The 19,246-nt window shown below is 43.8% G+C and overlaps 1 protein-coding gene, 1 long non-coding RNA gene and 1 other non-coding gene across 3 annotated transcripts; 2 read left to right on the top strand and 1 right to left on the bottom strand.

Moving 5' to 3' along the window:
* Positions 1–761: 761 nt before the first annotated feature.
* TRNAD-AUC (transfer RNA aspartic acid (anticodon AUC)) lies at positions 762–834 on the top strand. The gene has a single exon. It is a non-coding gene; the product is annotated as a tRNA-Asp (tRNA).
* A 267-nt stretch (positions 835–1,101) lies between these two features.
* DLST (dihydrolipoamide S-succinyltransferase) lies at positions 1,102–19,091 on the bottom strand. Its single transcript, XM_031454058.2, has 15 exons — positions 18,971–19,091; positions 18,371–18,404; positions 15,762–15,810; positions 13,106–13,161; positions 12,899–12,973; positions 12,610–12,665; positions 12,004–12,115; positions 10,311–10,466; positions 9,856–9,932; positions 8,880–8,977; positions 5,602–5,732; positions 4,666–4,739; positions 4,273–4,356; positions 3,711–3,878; positions 1,102–2,704 (listed from the first exon to the last, which is right to left on the bottom strand). The coding sequence occupies exons 1-15, from the start codon at positions 19,031–19,033 to the stop codon at positions 2,570–2,572; spliced, it is 1,368 nt and encodes a 455-aa protein (XP_031309918.1). The 5' UTR covers positions 19,034–19,091; the 3' UTR covers positions 1,102–2,569.
* Positions 3,876–5,765, top strand: LOC135321328 (uncharacterized). Its single transcript, XR_010381035.1, has 3 exons — positions 3,876–4,172; positions 5,293–5,439; positions 5,545–5,765. It is a non-coding gene; the product is annotated as an uncharacterized LOC135321328 (long non-coding RNA).
* Positions 19,092–19,246: the final 155 nt, after the last annotated feature.

The raw sequence follows: 19,246 nt of genomic DNA, 5'->3' as shown, positions 1-19,246 counted from the left end.
CTTATCTTCACAGTGACCCCTTAAACAGATGGTTCCTGAGAAGACTGGAATTGAAAGACGTAAATGACACGACCTGGCCAGAGTCTGCGTTCCTTCTGCTACATTCCAAGTTAGGCCAGACCACCTCCAACTGCTGTGCAAAGTGCAAATTGCATCTGGAACTTCTGGGCCTCATTCATGCAATAAACACTGCACATCTGGCGCTTTGCTAGCCCCTGAGTTTAGAATACTGTGGCCCCGCCCTTAAGGGGCTTATAGTCTCTATTTGATAACAATGGGGCTAAGTATACTTCCTTTGTAGGTTTACTAGAGAAATTAAAAGCATCTAGCCCCATGCCCCAGACCTGATCATTCTAAAATTCTTCCTTTCATTGAACCCAAGTTTTTTCCACCTACTGGCTCTAGCTCTACCCTCTGGGAGCCGCTCTGTTCCTGTGACAGACCTCCATATAGAGACATCACTGTAAGCAAGATCAGCAGGCAGGGACTGCGGAAGAAGCAGGCTGAGGCTAAGCATGGACACCACTGTGCCTGTCACATGTAGTCAATGCAGATTAGCTCCCAAGCCTGTCCACTCACCCTCATAGACCACTGCACATAGGAGGTGATCTCCCCTCATTTGTTCCTACCAACCTTGAGCATCTGGGTACCCATGTGGCAATCAAGTGCAAAATGCAAAATTTTAAGAGTCGCCTACCTCTCACCAATCCATCCCAGAAATAATCTAAGCCTCCACAAAAATGCAAATGTCTGGGGCAGGAGGAGGGTATAGCTCAGTGGTAAAGCATGTGCTTATCATGCAAGAGGTCCTGGGTTTAATCCCCAGTATCTCCATTAAAAATGAATCTTAAAAATTTTTTTAATGCAAATCTGTTGTGTTTGAAGGGGTTTCACACCTGGCGGGGGTGGAGAGGGCTAGGGGAACGGGGACCAATTTCTCTTTAAGAGTGCAGCTTGCCAAGCTCAATGGGCTCACTAGAAGGAAGCCTGGGCACTTTCCTGACTGGCAGGGGACACTATGGCTTTCAATGCTAATGACAATCACAGTGCTAGAGACTTGGTACAGCCTCAGTAACCAAAACAAGTACAGAAGCAGGAACCCTGTTTGCAAATACTTGCCCTTTAATTTGCATTTAAAATCAGTTTCTTTAAATATTTTAGTTACAAGTTCTGAATAGTGAAGACATAGTAGATGCTGCAGGCACTCAGTACTGGTTCCCACCCCTTCCCTCACCCCAACCCTCAGGCCTTGCTTCTTTTATCAAAGTACAAATGGACACCCTGCACTAAAGAAATGGCTCAGCAGCCTCAGGCCTGGATGCAGCTGGATACAAAGTGATGAAGCCCAGTAGCTTTCATGACAAGACGTGTGCATTTAATCATGCTCCAAGGAATACCAATGATTGTGCCCAAGCAAAAACGGGCAATACCTCAGAGGTGACATCAGCCACTTACCTACTGTGTACTAGAATCTCGGGCTAGTTTCCACCACCATCCATCCTCCCCCCAGACCTGTGTTCTGCAGAGGAAGAGCTAAGGCCCTGCTCCCTAAGGGCCATGATGCAGGAAGGAACAGAGCCACCTTTTACCCACAGGCTTTTACCAATGGAATTTAGAAGCTCAAGTCAACCAGAGCCAGTCCATAGGAAGCCTCCTTCACCCCAGTCTCTACCAGGCGCCATCTAGCCCTTGGCTGTGACATGCTCTGTCTCACTGCCATGTGCTAGGATCTGCTCTAAGTGAGAACAATGTGGTAGAATGGTTCCTAGCAGCCTGGAAAGGTGGTCACAACCACAGTAGTGTGTGGCTGTGCCAAAATGGGTCTTCCTGGTGCAAAGCTACGATGAAGAGTGTGAGGGCAGACCTGGATTCTGCTCCTGTCTCGGTGACAACATATGACCTCAGGGAGGATCTGCCCTCTCCCCCTCTTAACATTGCCTATCCATCCCCTCAACCCCCTTAATCTCCTGGCCTGTGCTTCCTGGAAGAGGTAGAAGAGGCAGCTTGAAGTCACTGACAGCTGAGAATGAAGGCGCCATTTAAGAAGCAGAGCAGCACCTCTTGGCCTGTGGTCAATACCTCCACTCAGATGGAATCGGGTGAGGATGTGCACAGGCAGGACAGAGGCTGCTCCGAGCTTGGGAGGCACACCACCCTCCTAGGCATCTCTGGAGAACAGACTTCCAAAAGATAGAAGCTTAATCACATGGTCGCCAGTGGTTTCCCTACAGTATACTGACACAGGGGAGAAGCAGAATCATCTCTGCAGAGGGCTAGTGGAGGAAGGGCAGGAATATTAACGAGCATCCATTAAGGCTCTCTCTCTCCCTCAAGCCTTAGGAAATAAGATATTCGAGTGTAAGAGAAGGGTGCAGAGAGGGAGAGAGCCTGGCAGGAACACCAAAGAAGAGACCTGCAACTGCTGGTTACATAGTGCCCTGGTTTCCTTGCTTGAGGCCAACAGCATATGCCTGTCTGTCACCAGGCTAACCTGGGGCCCGTAAGGGGACAGGGAGAAGACTGGTTTTCAGTTCCTGCATGGTCGATGTGTAGGGCGTGTGGCTTCCTCCTAAAGGTCTAGTAGGAGGACTCTGGGATCCTCTACCGCTGCCTTGATCTTGCGGAGGAAAGTCACAGCCTCTCTGCCGTCAATCAGCCGGTGATCATATGTCAGGGCCACGTACATCATGGGCCGCACCTCTACCTACAGAGAGGAGAGGTCAACAGGTTTGTCTACAGCAGGACAGAGAGAGCCCGTCTGAAGGGGGGAGATGACAAAGCATGGCCCGTAAGTAAGTTCCCAATTCCAGACCCTTTCCTACTATGCTTGTTGCTTCTGGATACTTGCAATATATTCAAAGACCAATCCCTACCCTTAGTGCAAAGCTCCCACACTCAAAAACAAATCTTAACCCAAGAAAATAGGAGTCTCCTTACAACTGCCTTTAAAAGGAAAAAAAAAAAAAAAAACCATGCTCCGTCCTCTCACTTGTCTGCTCTCTAGAGGGAAAAGTTCCTGTTCACTTCTGGCTGCCTGCAGTTTCCTCTCTAGGGTTAGAATTTTAAAAAAAAAAATTTTTTTTTTTACGTAATGGTCCACAAATTCTCTGAAACTGTATGCAAAGTTGTCATATGAGCATTTTCCAGGGGAGAGCTATGGTTTTTAGATTTAAAAAGGAGTTTTAGTGACCCAAAAAGGTTCTACACAGAAAGCCCAGAAAACATTTTCCTTCCAACATATCACCCAGGACCAGCTCAAGACCCTTTGACCTCCTTCCCTGAACTCCCAGAAAACCTCTAAACCTCATCGTACAACTTGGCAGCTTACAGATGGCTCTGCACTGTTGTCCTCTGTTTTCCAGGGACAAGATCACGTCTTCAACTGCATCCCCACACTCCCTATAGCACCGAGAATGAAGCAGCAAGCCTTCTCAGCTCAGTGGTTCTCAAACTCTAGCATGCATCAGAGTCATCTGTACTTTCTGCTTCACTAGGTCTGGGAAGGGGTCCAACAATTAGCATTTCTAACAAGTTCTCAGATGCTGCTGCTCCACACAGCACCGTTTGAGAAACAGTGCCTTAGCTGTTAATTAGAAACTAAGAGATGCAACTTATACTTGAAATTACAGTGACTCTTTTATAATCAGCATTTACTCAGACTTCCCTCTCCTCATCATCTAGCTGCTGACGTAAGCGGTGATGGTTCCTACCTTGCCCCCAATAGCCACTGGCCTATCAAATATGGCATGCATGCCCAGGATGGCAGACTGCGGGGGGTTGATAATGGGTGTTCCAAAGAGCGAGCCAAAAACGCCTCCGTTGCTGATGGTGAAAGTACCACCATCCATATCTTCAATGGCAAGTTCATTCTTTCGGGCCTAAAAAACAGAGATTTTGTAACTGAAAGATAAGGTCAACCCAGCTTTCTTCACCTACAGTTCAGAAGGCTCACATCTGAGATCAACAGTCTGAGTTCTAGCTTTAACATGAAAGTTGTGCAGCCTGTGACTAGTGCTCCACCAGAGAGGACTCCAGGACCTTTTCTTCTCCGAGCAGGTTTCACCTGAAGAGCTCTTCAGTCATAAGAGCTCGATGAGCCCCGCCAGACAGCTGCACTTCGGCTCTCACTCCTGACTGCTGTCCTCAGGGCCACGCACTCCTTTCGGAACAAAGTGAGTTTCCAGCATCCTGAGCACTGCTCACTGGCCCAGCCTCCCCCAGGCTCTCTTCCCTGACCTGCCCAGCAGCTCATACACGTCCTTTCTACTTTACCTTCTCTCCCAGTTCACTGATGGTTCGCTCAATATCAGCGTAATTCATACTTTCCACATTCCTGATGACGGGAACCACCAGACCCTGATGAGAGTGAAAAGCTGTTTCAATCGCAAATTAATAGTACCCTTTATGGTTATAACTCCCTTGATTCAAGCCAATGTTCTCCCCTTCCCAGAGTATCTTAATTACTCAATGTGATTAACAGAGTAAAACATTCAGGCTTGACATTAAGATAAAAGAATGTGGTATGGCTAAACATCAGTTACTCTTCTAGAAACTCCCTTCTAAGAAGTTAGAATTACAGAAGTGATCTCTCCCAGGGGTCTGCTTCTTCCCACGGGTAAGGTGAGAGTCTCAGACCAGAGCTCCCCAGCTCCTACTCCAACATACCCGAGGGGTGGCCACCGCAACGCTGATGTCAATATAATCCCTGTACACCACCTCTTTGGTTGTATCGTCAATCACTATGAGAGAGAAAACACACATTACATACAACTCCCCAGGCCTAGGCCAATGAGGAAACATTTGCATTAAAAGAGTAAAAATCCACACTGCTTGGTACGGTGTGGGCTGACCAACTAGCAAGAAAATCACTGCAGTACAAGCAGCAGCTGGCACTCCTCTTACTCCCATACCAACTAATCGTAACTACTCCCGAGAGTCCCGACTAAGCAAGAGCCCAGGAGCATCCATTTCCTTGGCAATCCTCAGAAGGATCGCCGCACTGGCTAACACAGGAAAGAGAACGTGCCGAAGTTCTTGTTAATCAGCTCTACTCCAGACCTCCCTTAGCTAATGACCAGGTATAAAAAGTGCTCAAACAAAAGGGCCCCTTCTGCTGCCCACTCTCAACAAAGGGTGAGGGAAGCCTCTTTCTAGGAGACTCGGGAGGAAGCAGGATGGTCTGGCTTTAATATGCTACACTGAGAGCAAACCAGCAGCGAAAAATTTAGGTCTGGTGCTCATGAGAAAATACAACTTGAGAATCTTTCCCACAAAGTCTATGTTGTATTGCAGATAAGACGCCCTGACGCAAGAAGCCTGGAGAGCTGGGCTGGCTCAGAACTGCTGGTTGCCAGAGCAGCTGCCAACCTGTGCACTGGGAAGAGACCCTGTTCTGTCCAACTACTAGGGAGAGAGCAATTGTGATGCCATTTGAGGAAGGTGAGTCAAGAAACTCCTGGGGAAGGTACTCAATTTTTCACAGGTATGAAATAAGAAGTCTTCATCTGTTGACCCCCATCTTTGTGTCTGTGTGTGTGGAAACAGGTCTTTGCTCATACACATGTCCCAGGACCTCTGCGATTCTGGCCACCACAAACTCACCTGCATTTACAACAGGCTGCTCCTGCAAGGCAAAGGCTGAGGCCTTCACAAACGCCGACATGAAGCCTAGTTTGAGGTTATGTTTCTTCAGAAAAGCTTCCTTGTGCCGAGCCCTCATCTCCTGAATGTTACTGCAAAAACACATTATAAAACAAACTGATCACAAAATGAAGCCTCAATTTTGACTTTCATACTGGTTTCTAACTCCATGGACACAAATGGGTAAGCTTTTTTCCCTTTTTTCCCTAGGACCATTTACCTAGGTTCAAGTTTTGAAATAGTCCTCTAGAGGTCAACACAGTAACTTTATTCCTTTACAAAACCTGGATCCAAAGGAATTGGATCCAATCTGTCTTAAGGTAGACTGAGCCCTTTCCAAGGCTCCTTCATGTTCCAGAAGACACAGATTTCAGCAACAGACAATATGAACAAGCAATCACACAGCACGCCAACATTATTGCCCTAGATGAGAAAGTGACTTCTAGCTACACTAAAATCATGAGCCATCTACCCTGAAAAAAAATTTTTTTAAGCATAAACAAGTCCACAAAATAAGAACCATTCTTTATTTCTTGTTAGATTTACTTTCAAAATGTCACCAAACCTGATTGACTCCCTCGTGACATTCCTCCCATCTCTCAGTGAAGACTAAAAAAGAAAAAAAGGAAAAAAAAAAAAAAGCCCCAAACCCCACAGGGGTATGGGCTTCATGTGAGCCAAAGCAGTCATGACTATCTTAGATGGGTAAATCCAGTGTTGGTTTAGGCTCATGAGAAAGTCTGCAGATTCATTCGTCTCCCCAGAGTTAGCATTTCCATCTGCTTCTTCCTTCCAACAGGTACTAACACTCACCACACACAGGGGTCAATGCAGGGCACCAAGATACAAAGATAATAAAGACACAGTTCTTGCCCTTAAGATTAGTCTGATGGACATGGCTTCTTTGGCATTTAGAAAAGTGACCATGCATGGACCTAACTAAGCTTTTAAAGTACAAGCACCAAGGCCTCTGGGAAGCCTTTGCAGCATGAACAGCCTTTGTTCCTTTGAGGCTGGTTTTTCACATATGTACAACTTATGTATTGCAGTTAGTGGCAAATGGCTTTCCCACCATTTTGCTGCAGAAACCTCTGTATTGATGGGAATACAGTTCCGTGATGGAAATCAAATTTAACTTTATCTCAGGCCCAAATGCTTGGTTCTCCCTTTCTCCCTATAATGGCCTAATTTGGCATTAGCACGGAAGATCAGATGGTATAACTTTAACACCCCCCTTCAGATCTTTTGTTTTTGAAAAAGGAAGTTTTCCTAGGGGGACTGATTGGGTTTAAAATGTTTGTTTTCCTGAGTCTAACCTCATTTAGTGCTAGGATTACCACTCTAAAGACATTACTGGTTCCCAAGACACAAGAGCTGCAGAAGAGGGAAAGAGAAGTGATAAACATCTCTGCTCTCAAAACTGCCCAAATGCTATTGTCTGGTCATTAAGTAGTTTCTATTTCAGAGCTCTGCCCTTGGAGGCAGAGGCTGGGACAATAGGGGAGAGAAGAAGGTCTCAGACAGGCCCCTTACGGGTTAGCTGATCAGCACAAGACCCCAAGGGCACTCAATCCAAACCAGATTACTGACTGCAGCGAGACCCCAGGCCATCATTAAGTGACACCTCGATTAGCTACTGAAAGGAGATCCAGCTACTGCACTTACCTTCCAATCAAAGCTGTTGGGCCAACTGCATCTTTCAAGGCCACAAATATTTACATGTTTTGTCTTAAGGAATTGGGTAGAATTTCAAAGCCCAATTCAATTTGTGTACAATTTGGCCCTAATGCACTGAAACATAAACTGCAGCCCTTATGATTCATTAGTCAAGGTCCTTCCCTAGATCCTCTGGGTAGAAGACAAATCTTTGGCTTGAATGACATCTACTCTTGTTAGCAAGACTCACAACAGAATGGATGACATCTAGTGAAATGGGTCACAGAGCCCTATGCTGTGAACAATGTCACAGCACACTGTCAATAAACCATTCCCCTCTCTATACTTTTCAGACCCCTTCCAAAGGAAACCAATTTCCTTAATGAAACACAGATTAGCAGAATAAACACTTTGGACAAAAAGAATCAAACAAATGACCTGAAGATTTGATGATTTTTACCCCCTGTATTAAATATGAACTCTTATCTTGGCCCTTAAAACATTCTAAAATATGGATCCAACTTTACCATTCTTTCCTACACATATTCCTCACAGCGATTATTTCTCAAAAGTGTCTTGTACTTTCCTGTCTGTGCCAGGTCCATATTGTTCACATCTTCCAGAATGACCTTTCTCCATCATGTCAAAATGCTAGTCATTCTTTAAGGCCTATTTAGAAACCTCTGTCCTCCAGGAAGCCTTCCTGAGCCCACCCTCCCCACCTCAGAAACAAACGATCTCATTCTCTTCTCTACTCCATACTTTTTGTATCCCTCTGATACTTATTTTCCTAGATTCTACTTTGTGTCTATCCAAACCAGATGGTAGTTCTAGGAAGGCAGGGGCTCTTTTACACTCATCTTTGCAGCCCCCTCACATATAGTATATTATCTTGTACATAGTAACACTCAAAACACATTTGTTAACTTTAACTACATTCCCTTCTACTGTGCTGATGCCTGTAAACATCAAAGTCTTGAAGAAGGTAAGTGAATCAACAATTGGCTCTCTACAGAAATGAGTATACTGAATTAGCCCCTCTGGTTAATATTCTGACGTTTTTCCTTAAAAGCACAACTTGTTTCCCACTTCATTATTAAAGCTTGGAAAGGTGAAAGATACGGCAAACCTATGCCTTTCCACCCCCTCAATTCTGGGTCGCTTAGAACACACATAAAGAGCGCTCAGTGAGAAAGAAGCGGGTGCGGCACCCTGACTCTGGGCATGCTGACAAGTGACTCTCCGTCCCTAGGGGTCGCCTTGTTGCCCTGGTTGCCCTATCGTTACTTGTCAGCTTGACAGCAGTCAGAGTTTAAGACTATTATCAGCCTCGTTTATCAGAAATCACAAGATTCAGGTATAAAAGTCTAAATGTCTAAGTTTTTAAGTCACAGAGGAGCCAGGCATAGTATGAGGAAAGTCAATTAGAGATGAAACCAGTAGGTCACTGTGTAAGTCAACAAGCAGTGCAAAGAAGTACGTCTTTCCTGTTAGTTTTGGAATCAGCACTCAGCAGGGACTTGGGCAAGTTCAAGTGGTTCTCCAAGAAAAAGGGCATGGGGAGTAAGAACTAGAGCTCTCACCTCATGTCAATCTCATTGAAAGTCGTAAGCATTGCACAGGTATTCTGGGCCTCCTTCAGACGCTGGGCAATGCGCTGCCGCATCCTGTTCATTTTTTCCTGAAAGAGAAAGTGGGACAACTATTGCTAACCCAGTCTCTTTGAACCTAGCCCTTCCGACTTAGTCTGAGGGAGCACTTAGCTTGTCAGGAGTGGATAATAAGGACTATAGTATAATCTAAATACAGGGAAAGATCTAGGATTCCTCTTTCCTGTGGCAGCCTTGCTCCTCTGAGCAAGAACAAGGAAATGCAGACAAAACTCGCTCAGATGTGCCTGAAGTGAGACCAACTAGAGGCCCAGGAAATGGTTTGATTTAAAAACTAAAACCAATTTATGGAAAGGAGGAGTGTGGTGTAGGGCTAGCCAGCCCAAGAGTCATTACAGAAAGGGCAATTTCTGGTGGTAAAGACTTGCATGAAAATAGCTGTTTGTGGAATTGAAACTCACAAGCAACCAACTTTTGAAGCTACGGATTTTTAGGAGGTATTCTCAGGCAGAGGAACCCACACTCTTGACCATATTTCCTTGAGGTTTTATGTCTGCCCGACTGCCACTGTGTAGCCCTCAGCCAAGTATCCGGAAGTATGGGAATAGAGCCCACTAAACCACCTCTCTGAACCGTGTGTTATCATGGAATGGGGGGGACGTGTTACTAGGCTATTATCCCCTGCATATATTTTACTCACCCGTGGCATTTCAGTGGTAGCATAATACAGTGGGGAAAACCAATGGGCAAGTGTTCAGAAGACCTCACGTTCTAGTCCTATCATTTGACAGCTACATAACTGAGTAAGTCACTTCCTAAATTCAATTTCCTTGTCAAGATCAAGGAATCGGCTTCCGGCCACTCGAAGGTAGGCACAGCAGACCCACACTCCATTCATCTCAATACTATCCCTCTGCCTCTTTCTTGGAAGTGGTCCTCAGAGGCTTACCCGATGTTCTGAACGCAGACCCTTGCCAACTCCTGGCTCAGCTACTGCAGGGGCAGCAGCTGGTTTTACTGCAGACACTGAAAATGGAGAGTACACTGCATCAGAAAGTGAGAAATATTCACTTGAGGATAAGCCAGTGCTTTCACACCAAACTATCACTTAATCTGCAAGAGATGCTGAGGTAGCATCATACCTACTTCACAAATGAACAAACTTTTGAGGCTATAGCATTTTTCTCAGAGAAGCTAAATAACTAGCTTAAAGTCACACAGCTATAAACAGAAAGCTGGGATGCAAACCCAGGTCTTCTGATACAATGTGTAGAGTTACTTTTACAAAGCAGCCAACAGAGCTGTTTAGAGCCATGATTAGTCTTACACTTTGCCCTGTGAGGGAACATGACATTAGATGAGATGTTCTTCCCACATAAAGACACATGGGAGGAGGAGACTTACCCGGTTTGCTAGCAAGAGGTTGTGAGGGCGAGGGCACTGGTGGCATCTGAGTCGGTATAGATGCTGCAGGCGGAGGAGGAACTGCCGAGGCTGCAGGCTCTGGTTTTGGGGCTGCGGCAGCAGGAGCTTCAGCTGGCTTGGCCTTCGCAGGAGCAGCTAGAAAACAAGGAAAATAGATGCCACTGGCACTATCTGAAATGGAAAACAACCAAATTGCAGATACTAAGCAGAACTTTGGTAGGAAAAGCTCTATCTCCCATCAGTTAGCAAATGCTTCCTGAGTATTTACTATCAACGCAAGGCTGTGAGATACACAGAATGATACAAGGTACCATTCTACTCCCCAGGGCTCTTGGATGTCCTACATTAGATAACAGACTTAATTCAGCTGCCTTACTGATATCAAATATCTACAGATCATCAAATGTGGCAAGTACTTTCAAAGAACCTACTAAGTCTACGGTAATGTAAACTTCAAAGCAAAAGAAATCCAGACAATTTAAGATGTTGAAACACACACAGAGAAGCAACACATTTCTAGTTATGGTAATACTGATTGTATTCTCTTCTATGTTAATACCACATGTGGAAGAATACTCAAGTATTAAAAAATAAAAGTGTAAATAATCAAGGGCACGTTCAGACTTAAGACTTCAAGGCATTTCATCCAGGATGGCTCTCATAAAACAATGAGGTGGTCAAGCAATAAACTCATAACTTTAAATATTTATTTTGATTTAACCCATTTGGACATCACATCTGGGTTTGTATTTTAATTACAAGAACATTCTCTTAAGGAATGATCAGAAGTTGGGATTCTTCAACTAGAAGAATGAACTGTATTCCCTAGCCTTCTACTGTACATTCTTTCCGTTCTGGGCTCCTGGGCTTGCTCTGATCAGTCTTAATGATGCCATCTACCATCTGTCTGCTTTACTATTTTAATAATGAGAAAGAAACAGACTTTAGTAGTCATAGCATTTAACTCAGAATCAAATCCAATCTCTAACTTGTACTTAACTATCGTGTACTAACTTAATACTAACTTGTAAGATCCAGTACAAATTCATTTCTTTATTTCTCACTTCCTTCCAAGAGAAATTCAACCCTCCCTAAAAGTGTTATAAGAGAATAGATGTGAAAAAACTATACCAAATTCTTCATAATGGACATGATGAAATATTGCTGCTTCCCACTGTGTAATAGTGGCTCCTAGCCCTGGCTGTGTATCAGAATGACTTGAGGAGCATTAAAACAACAACAAAAGCTATGATGGATAACCAGGATCTGATTACCCCAGGTTTAAAATATCAGAATCCATAAGACACGGAGTCCAGGCATTTGTATTATTTTTAAAGCCCCCATGTGATTCTGATGCCAGGGCTAGGGAGAGGGGGAAAAAAGAAAAAAAACACTGTCTTTAGAATCTTCATTTCTACTTAAGAAAAGGTCCAGCACAAGAAATAACAGTACTGTGAGGTTTATTTTTTTAATACCTCTTTTCTTCTGAAACTTTTATTTAAAGTTTACATTTAAAGTTCACATGATAGAAATATCTCCCCTCTTATTGCCTTGCTAAGGGCAGAGGGAATGCCAAATGGTTTCTAAGGTATCACAGAATTAGTACATTTTGCTCAGACCCAATTCCAAGGGGAAACACTGGAGACCTTGACAACCAGGAGAACTTCTTTACCGCCAGTTTTCCTGAGTGTGAAAAGAGGAGTGCCTCCTTCTACTTTTCCCCCATCAGGTACCAAAAGAGCTTCAATCACGCCATTTGCTGGTGATGGAACATGCACAGATGTCTTGTAAAGGAAGACAGATGGAGACAGAGACGAAATTTTTACTCAGCATTAGAAAATTAATCATATAGAGTCTCAAATATGAGTTACAAGTATTGTAACAGTTTTACAAGACCCTGCATATAGAAATACCAAGGCCACACTTTCAGAGTAAGAGTCATCAATACTACTGTGAAGATTCACCCTTTCTGTCCGTTTTCAGAAACATTAAAGCAAGATTCAGTTAGCATGTTTCCAAGTGATACATGAAAAACACCTGGAAACAGCTCGTGCACAAAGCTATAAAACTAAAGCTATTAAGGTACATAGTATATGTACCTAGAACAATCTAAAATTAAACTTTTAACACTTTTTTCTTTTTAATTAGCTATTCCAACACTTCTACAACTGAGGTTAGAGCCAGTTAAAAACTATCTTTAACAACAGCTAAGTCCCTGCTCCTTTCATTGGGATAAAAAACCAAGAAGAGACAATGGCACTAATATAGACAAGCCTACCTTGTCAGTTTCAATCTCACAAACCACTTCATCTTCTGCAACTGTGTCTCCAACAGCTGAAAAGACAAAGTCTGCCTGTTAGTGGGGCGGGGCAGGGAGGGCACATCCAGTAGCCATAAAATCCCTTTGGCAGGTATGTTACAAGACCCCTTTCCTACAGGCCAGGAGAAAGTATACTGTGTAAAGAAAAGGGTGAAGCCATAGATTCCACTGATTATCACTGAGATCGGGGAGTAAAAAGGACTTTTCAAAAGTATTTAAACTTAAGTGAGAGGGCACTAAATCTTACCTTTCTCCCACCTGACATCCCCTTCTGTGACCGATTCTGCAAATGCTGGGGTTTTGACTGTAATCACATCATCCTCTAGGAAAAGAAAAAAAACACACAGTCCATGTTTTTCCTTTTTAATTTTCTTTGATTAAATTCAGTCAATTGTTGTTCTTCCCAGTAAAACTCCATTCCCAAGAAGGCAGGGAACTGAAGGCAGGTACTTACTGCATACAGATGAAGTTCTGAAGAAGCGAATACTGAAGACACTACTGTTGTTAATGCTACAAAACAAACATAAATGTAAACTCCTTCAGTAGATGAACCACTCACATTTTAGTTGAGATAAGGCTCCATGAATCACCTTCCCTTCAGATCAGTGATTCTTGACTAGGGGTACCCATCAGTGCTACTTGTAGGAACTTTTTTCAAAGCACACATATTCAAGCCCCATTCCCAGAAAATTCTAACTTGGTAGGTCTAGAGCAGAGCCTGGATGACTTGGGTGCCTTAAGCAGTGAGTTCCTTGGGCGAGTCTAGGACCCTGTGCTGCACTGAAATACAAGCTCTCACAGAACAGACTTACATTTGGGTCTTTGAAAAAAAGATAAGCATCTTGGTCCTTTGCACAACCATGAAAAAGGCTTAGCTTCCTGATTTAGGTCTTTTCTCAACTAAATCCAAGTAAGATAAATTATGTACCCTCAGGGTACATGCTATTGTGCCACATACAAGAGAATTTCTGTCCAGAAATTCAGATAAAATAGCAAGATGAGACAGCCAACAAGTAGAACAAGGTGTTACATGAACCAAAAAAAAAAAAAAAAAAAAAAAAAAAAAAGCCCACAAACAAAAAAACTCATATGGTATTTCCTGGTCTGTTCTCACCATGAGGCAGCACATGCATGAGTCCATTCTGGACTCATTCAAGAGGAACTTCAGAAGACTGAGGTATTTTCTTCTTTTTTTTTAATGGAGGTACTGGGCATTGAACCCAGGAAAAGGTATTTTCTGATATGGCATTAACTTTAAACAATGTAAACTGGAAAATGATACTACCTTTTATGCACAAAACCATTAATAGGGGTTACCACTGAAGAGCAGGAGATGTAGAGATACATGTTATCTATGGTTATCTGTTATATACACATACACTTTGGAACAGTGATTTGGATTTTCACTTTCTACACTTTGGGATTGTTTGAATATTGTACCACAAGCAACTTTATAATAGAAAAGTAAAACAGATTTAAGTTACCTTTTGATATTTTTACTTTTATAACATCAAAATAACTATATGTCCTATGTAAAGTCAAGAGGAAAAATGTATGTTATTTAAAAATGCAGTTTATAACCATGTATAGGTACGTGTTCATGGGCAAGAACTAACAGATAATGTGCAAACACAGAGTCTGCTCTTGAGGACACCCAAGAACCTGGAGCACTGGCTGTCTCTGGGAAGAGGAACTTGGTGGCACTGGAGAACAAGGATAAAGTCTTTTCATGGGTACTCTCTTTACTTTTGAACCATATAAAGGTATAACCTATTAAATAAAAACAAAACCAAAAATAGTTTTACAATAGAAGATTTTTAAATAAAATGGGTACCTTACTCACAGAAAAAGACTATACACAATGCAAAAACAATTATTATATTTTTGCATTCTGTATGGTCTATGTTTTTGTATTTTGAAGGTGTGATCCTCATCCCACAAAGTTTAGGGTTTTTAAAAATACTTTACTTTCAAATGGTTATTTGTTGTATTCATTGCATAGACATTTGTGGTTGCTCCAATTTTATTTAAGCTGCAAATGAGTAACACATTTTGAATTTCCCTAAATAATTTTTAAATTACAAAAAGTATTAGATGGTCATAGTAGAATATTCAGAAACAGCAAAAAGAACATTTACAATGTGAGTATATCATACAGTAGGAAATGAAATCATTTTATAACCTGCTTTTTCTCACTTACAGAATGAATATATTAACATGGCATAGCTTAACCAATCGCCTATTGTTTGGTCATTTTGAAAGAAGTATGGGTATACTATGAGTTCTTCAGTATATATTCCTAGAAATGAAACTGCTAGATCAAAAGGTACACATGGTTCAAAGATTTATGAATGCCAAATTGTCCTCCAAAAAAAAAAAAAAACCACACACAGGAATTCACACTTCTAGTAGTATGTGCATCATTTTCTCAATAAAAAAACAAGAAACAAAACATTGCGATGCACAGTCCATAAGGAGCTAATCTGCTGACCCATCATTGAAGATTCTCCCTGTAGAGGAAGCAGCTTGACAGCTGCTCAACAGGTAACTAAAGAGCATCCTCTTACCACCACCCTGAAAATACTTGGAATGCAAGGCAGTATTAAGCAACATTCATAAGCAGAAGTTAATCTGAAACACACATGGGTGGCCATTCTCCAAACTTTGCATTATGCAATAACAGCATTCCCTCCGAACTAGTCAAAGTCCCAGGATTCAACTGACTAGTCTTTGCTTTTACTTTTCTAAAATGAAAAACTATGCAACCAAAAGGATGCTCTCAATCTCCACAATAAATGCAATCTCTAGCCCTTCAGCTTCACTTGTATCCAACCAGAATATTAAGGAGCACCCTTCTATAACTATTCCTATAAAGAGTTCCAGCTTTACTTTCATTATAATCTAAACACCTGAGGACAGGCATACTCCCAGTCCAGCACTTAATATCGGGCTGAAGCCCAAACATAGATCATAAATTAACATCAAGGTTAGGTGTAGGGACTCAACATAACCACCCTGATTTCTAGTCCTGAAAGGCAGTGAAGGCAAATGATCAAGCTGGTGTCTTAAATACCCCGTGTCACATATCTGTGCTCCCCAGTAATACTTACACAATCTTCCTGCTGTCAGGGTAACCTGGTCCCTGACATAAGGAGATCCCTGCAAGAAACAAAACAACTCTTAACCAACAACTCTTATCTTGAATACAGGATACCTGCTGGGAATGGAAAAGAAGTCTGTTCACCCCCTCACTCCGAGATAGAGAAGGATCTACAGCAGGCAACAATATAATCTTTATCACACAGAATCCTGCTTCTCAAACTTTTCCACCAAAGCATCGTAATGGTAGAGAACAGGTATCTGGGGTTTCTGCGGGGTACGTGTTTGAGGAAGAAAGGGGAGAATTCTATAATCTTATTATCTTAGGATTCATAAACTTTCATTATCCTTGTATGTTTTCATAATAAAATGCCTCTCCTCCCCAAGGCTTCAAATACAGTTTAAAAAGACACATGAATGCTTATCCTGTGACTGACCACACACAGCCTCACCAGAGAAGCACTGGGAATGTTTGGTCTGAGTTTGTTTCCCTGATTACTTAAAATGCACTGAGCCAGAAGTCTTGTTGCCTGAACCCCAGCAGCAAAGACAGGGCTAGTTTAGGCCCAAGGTCTCCAGCTTGCTCTAGGACTGAGCAAATCATCACCCCTCCCTTTAGTTTGTCTTCTCACACTTTTGCCAAGACCTTCCACTCTGGTCACACTCAACAAGGTCGGAGCCCCTTTCTGCCCCACCAACTGTCCTTATCATAGGAAACTGCATTTCCTCAACTGACAACTAATTACCATACTTTCTTCACCTGAATATATTCTTTCATATGTCTTTTTTCAGATCTATTAACAAACTCTTCCTGAATCACGGGCACAGGAGACACCAAAAGGGACATAATTCTCTCTTGTGCCCATCTCCTCACAAACATCCCCAGGGTTCCAGGTCAAGTCACGTCTATGTCCAGTAGCCAAAGACTCTGCAGTACAAATCCCAAGTATGCCTTTGAGCTAGAATAGCCAGCAGCCCACACTGATTTTTGGAACCATTTAAGTCCAATTTAAATTTCACCCTACAGCAAGTTTCATTTGTACAGTGCTTTAGAGCTTATAAAAAGCTTTCACTTATTGACCTCATTTTGAGTCTCACAACTCCCTGAAGTGGAACGACCATCTGCCATTATTCCCATTTCATACAAGGCTTCTGGAGGTCAAGTGACTAGCACAAGGAGAAGCCCTGAACCATGATGCAAACCCCAAGTCCATGGCTCTTCCCATTGTCCTGCCTGTCTATAAAATGGAAAAAATGTTTACTGACATTCTTCAGGATTCCAAGTTAAAAAGCTTATTATTGAGAGTCCACTACGAGCTAACATTATGCTAGCTGCCTATGATCTCATGACTCTTGGGATAAAGTCCAAAAACTTTACACATTTCTGTCCAGCCCTCCCAGACAGGCTTCCTTTCCATTTCTATGACCCAAGGCCCTTCCTGCCTGAAAACCTGTGCATGAGCAATTCCCTTTGCCTGCAACATTATTCTCTTGGCCAACTCCTATATATTCTCCAAAACTTGGCTTAAATGTCACTTCTTTGGGGAAGCCTTTGCTGACATTGCGAGCGCACTCTTCACCCTCTCAAGCTGGGCTACATCATCCCACCCTCTCATTACACTCCATATTTCTCATTCACAGTAATCACAGCGTAATTATATCCTTAAGTGTGCATAAATATGTTTTTGTTGTCTCTCTAGGTAGCCCTTAAGATCCTGGAGGGTAGACACCATCTGTATCCCTGTCACTGAGCACAGCATGTAGTAAGAGTCAATGATCGGTTGATTACATGAGTAAATGATAACATGGTGGTTAGAAGTTCAGGCTGAGGAGTAGGTAGAACTGGTTGACCAATGGTTGGCTAAGTGACTTTCCTTGGTCAAGGCACTTAACCTCTCTTAGCCTTGAGTTATGCATATGTAAAACAGAAAATATCTCTTTTAGTGTATCTGGGTGATTAACTAAAAAATGCACGGAAAGACTCAGAACAGTGCTTGGCACACAGAATGTCCACAATAAGATAAACTCATTCAACAAATATTTATGCCAGGCATATACAAGATTATTGGGTTAAAACCTAAATTCTTTCCACTAGTCTCTACATCATCTTCTATCTCATGCCTCTCTCTCCCTTAACCAAAATACTCTGGCCAAATCACCTTTTTTCCAGTTCCAAAATACTGCCAAGCTCTTTCCATCCTCTGGGGCTTTGTACATGCTATTGCCATTCCTTCTCCTGCTCTTCATCCAGCTGGCCTGTCATGTGACCCTCTGGGTCACAGCTTTAGTGTCCAGCTTCACTTGTTTCCTTCTTGGCATTTAACCAAGATTCATGATAGTTCATTTATTTAGCAATTTACACTTTGTCTTTCCCACTACACTGTAAGCTCCAGGAAGGCGAGAATGGTTCACTGCTGTAGCCCTAGTGAGTGCCTAGCACAGTGCCTGACACACAAATATTCAGTAACTAGGTGCTAAACGAATAAATAGTAGCTGTTATTAAACAGCATTTTGTTTCACTCCTATCTCAACACGATGCGGAGAAATTCTAGCACCCCAATTTTCTCAATGCTCTGCCCAGGAGGAGAGCATTTTAGGTGATGGCAAGGGCAGAACTTACCAGGCAGGGAACGTCTCCCTAGAGGGCAGTTCCCCTGTTGAGAAAGAAGACATTATCGACGTCACCCAAGATGAAAGGAGGGAAGAAACTGCTTTCTCTTTTAAGTACAGACTCAAAGCTGTCCAGGTGCTGGTGACAGGTGAATCTCATGACTCCAAAAGGCAAAGGCAACAGCCAGGGCTCTCAGTCCGTCAGCACACCAGGCCTGCCAAACTATCTCACTTCCCAACGGGACTGATATCCAGGGACTTTAACGGAAAGAAAACGGGTCCCCGGATCCCGTCGGGGGACTCCGCGCCGCCTCCTCCCAAACTCGTGTCGGGGCGGGCGCGGCTCTGGGCGGCTCCTTCGCCTGGGCGCGGAGGGTTGGGGACAGCAGGGGACAAGGCACCGGCTGTCTCGGGTGGGCGACGGGCCGCTAGGCTCTGCAAGACGGCCCCGAGGGCAACTGCGACCCTGGGCCGCCCAGCCCGCGGCCTCCGCGTCCCAGTGCCCTTGGTGCCCAGCCTGGCCGGCGCGCCACGCCCCTGCCCCCAAGCTGCCCGTCTGCCCGCTGGCGAGCTTTTCACCCGACGGGACCCAGGCCCGGCAGAACCGTACCTTCTGGAAGGCGGAGAGCGAGCGGCTGAACGCCCGGGACACGCAGCGGGACCGGGACAGCATCGCGGCGGCGGCGGAGCGGAGGGCGGGCGGGCGGACACCGGATATAGGGCCCGGCAACAACCGGAAGCGGGGCGGGCCGCGGCACCCGCCGCGCGGGAAGGGGTGTTCGGAGCGAACCACTGGCGGGCGGGGGGAACCGATGGGCTGCACGCCGAGACTCAGCCCAGCTGTCCACCCAGGTGAACCCGCTGCGCTATTTGCCAGCCGGGGCCG

Source organism: Camelus dromedarius, chromosome 5 (genome assembly GCF_036321535.1).
Source record: "Camelus dromedarius isolate mCamDro1 chromosome 5, mCamDro1.pat, whole genome shotgun sequence".
NCBI classification, from domain to species: domain Eukaryota; kingdom Metazoa; phylum Chordata; class Mammalia; order Artiodactyla; family Camelidae; genus Camelus; species Camelus dromedarius.
The sequence above is the reverse complement of the archived record's forward strand: the minus strand, read 5'-3'. Positions and strand labels throughout refer to the sequence as shown.

What these genes read in the sequence shown, in the direction of transcription:
- DLST (XM_031454058.2), bottom strand. Translation starts at nt 19,033, where the DNA reads ATGCTGTCCCGGTCCCGCTGCGTGTCCCGGGCGTTCAGCCGCTCGCTC. An exon ending in GGATGTCAGGTGGGAGAAAG is followed by an intron (nt 12,666 to 12,898) that starts GTAAGATTTAGT and finishes TTGTCTTTTCAG; the next exon opens with CTGTTGGAGACACAGTTGCA. An exon ending in TTGCGGTGGCCACCCCTCGG is followed by an intron (nt 4,357 to 4,665) that starts GTATGTTGGAGT and finishes CACTCTCATCAG; the next exon opens with GGTCTGGTGGTTCCCGTCAT.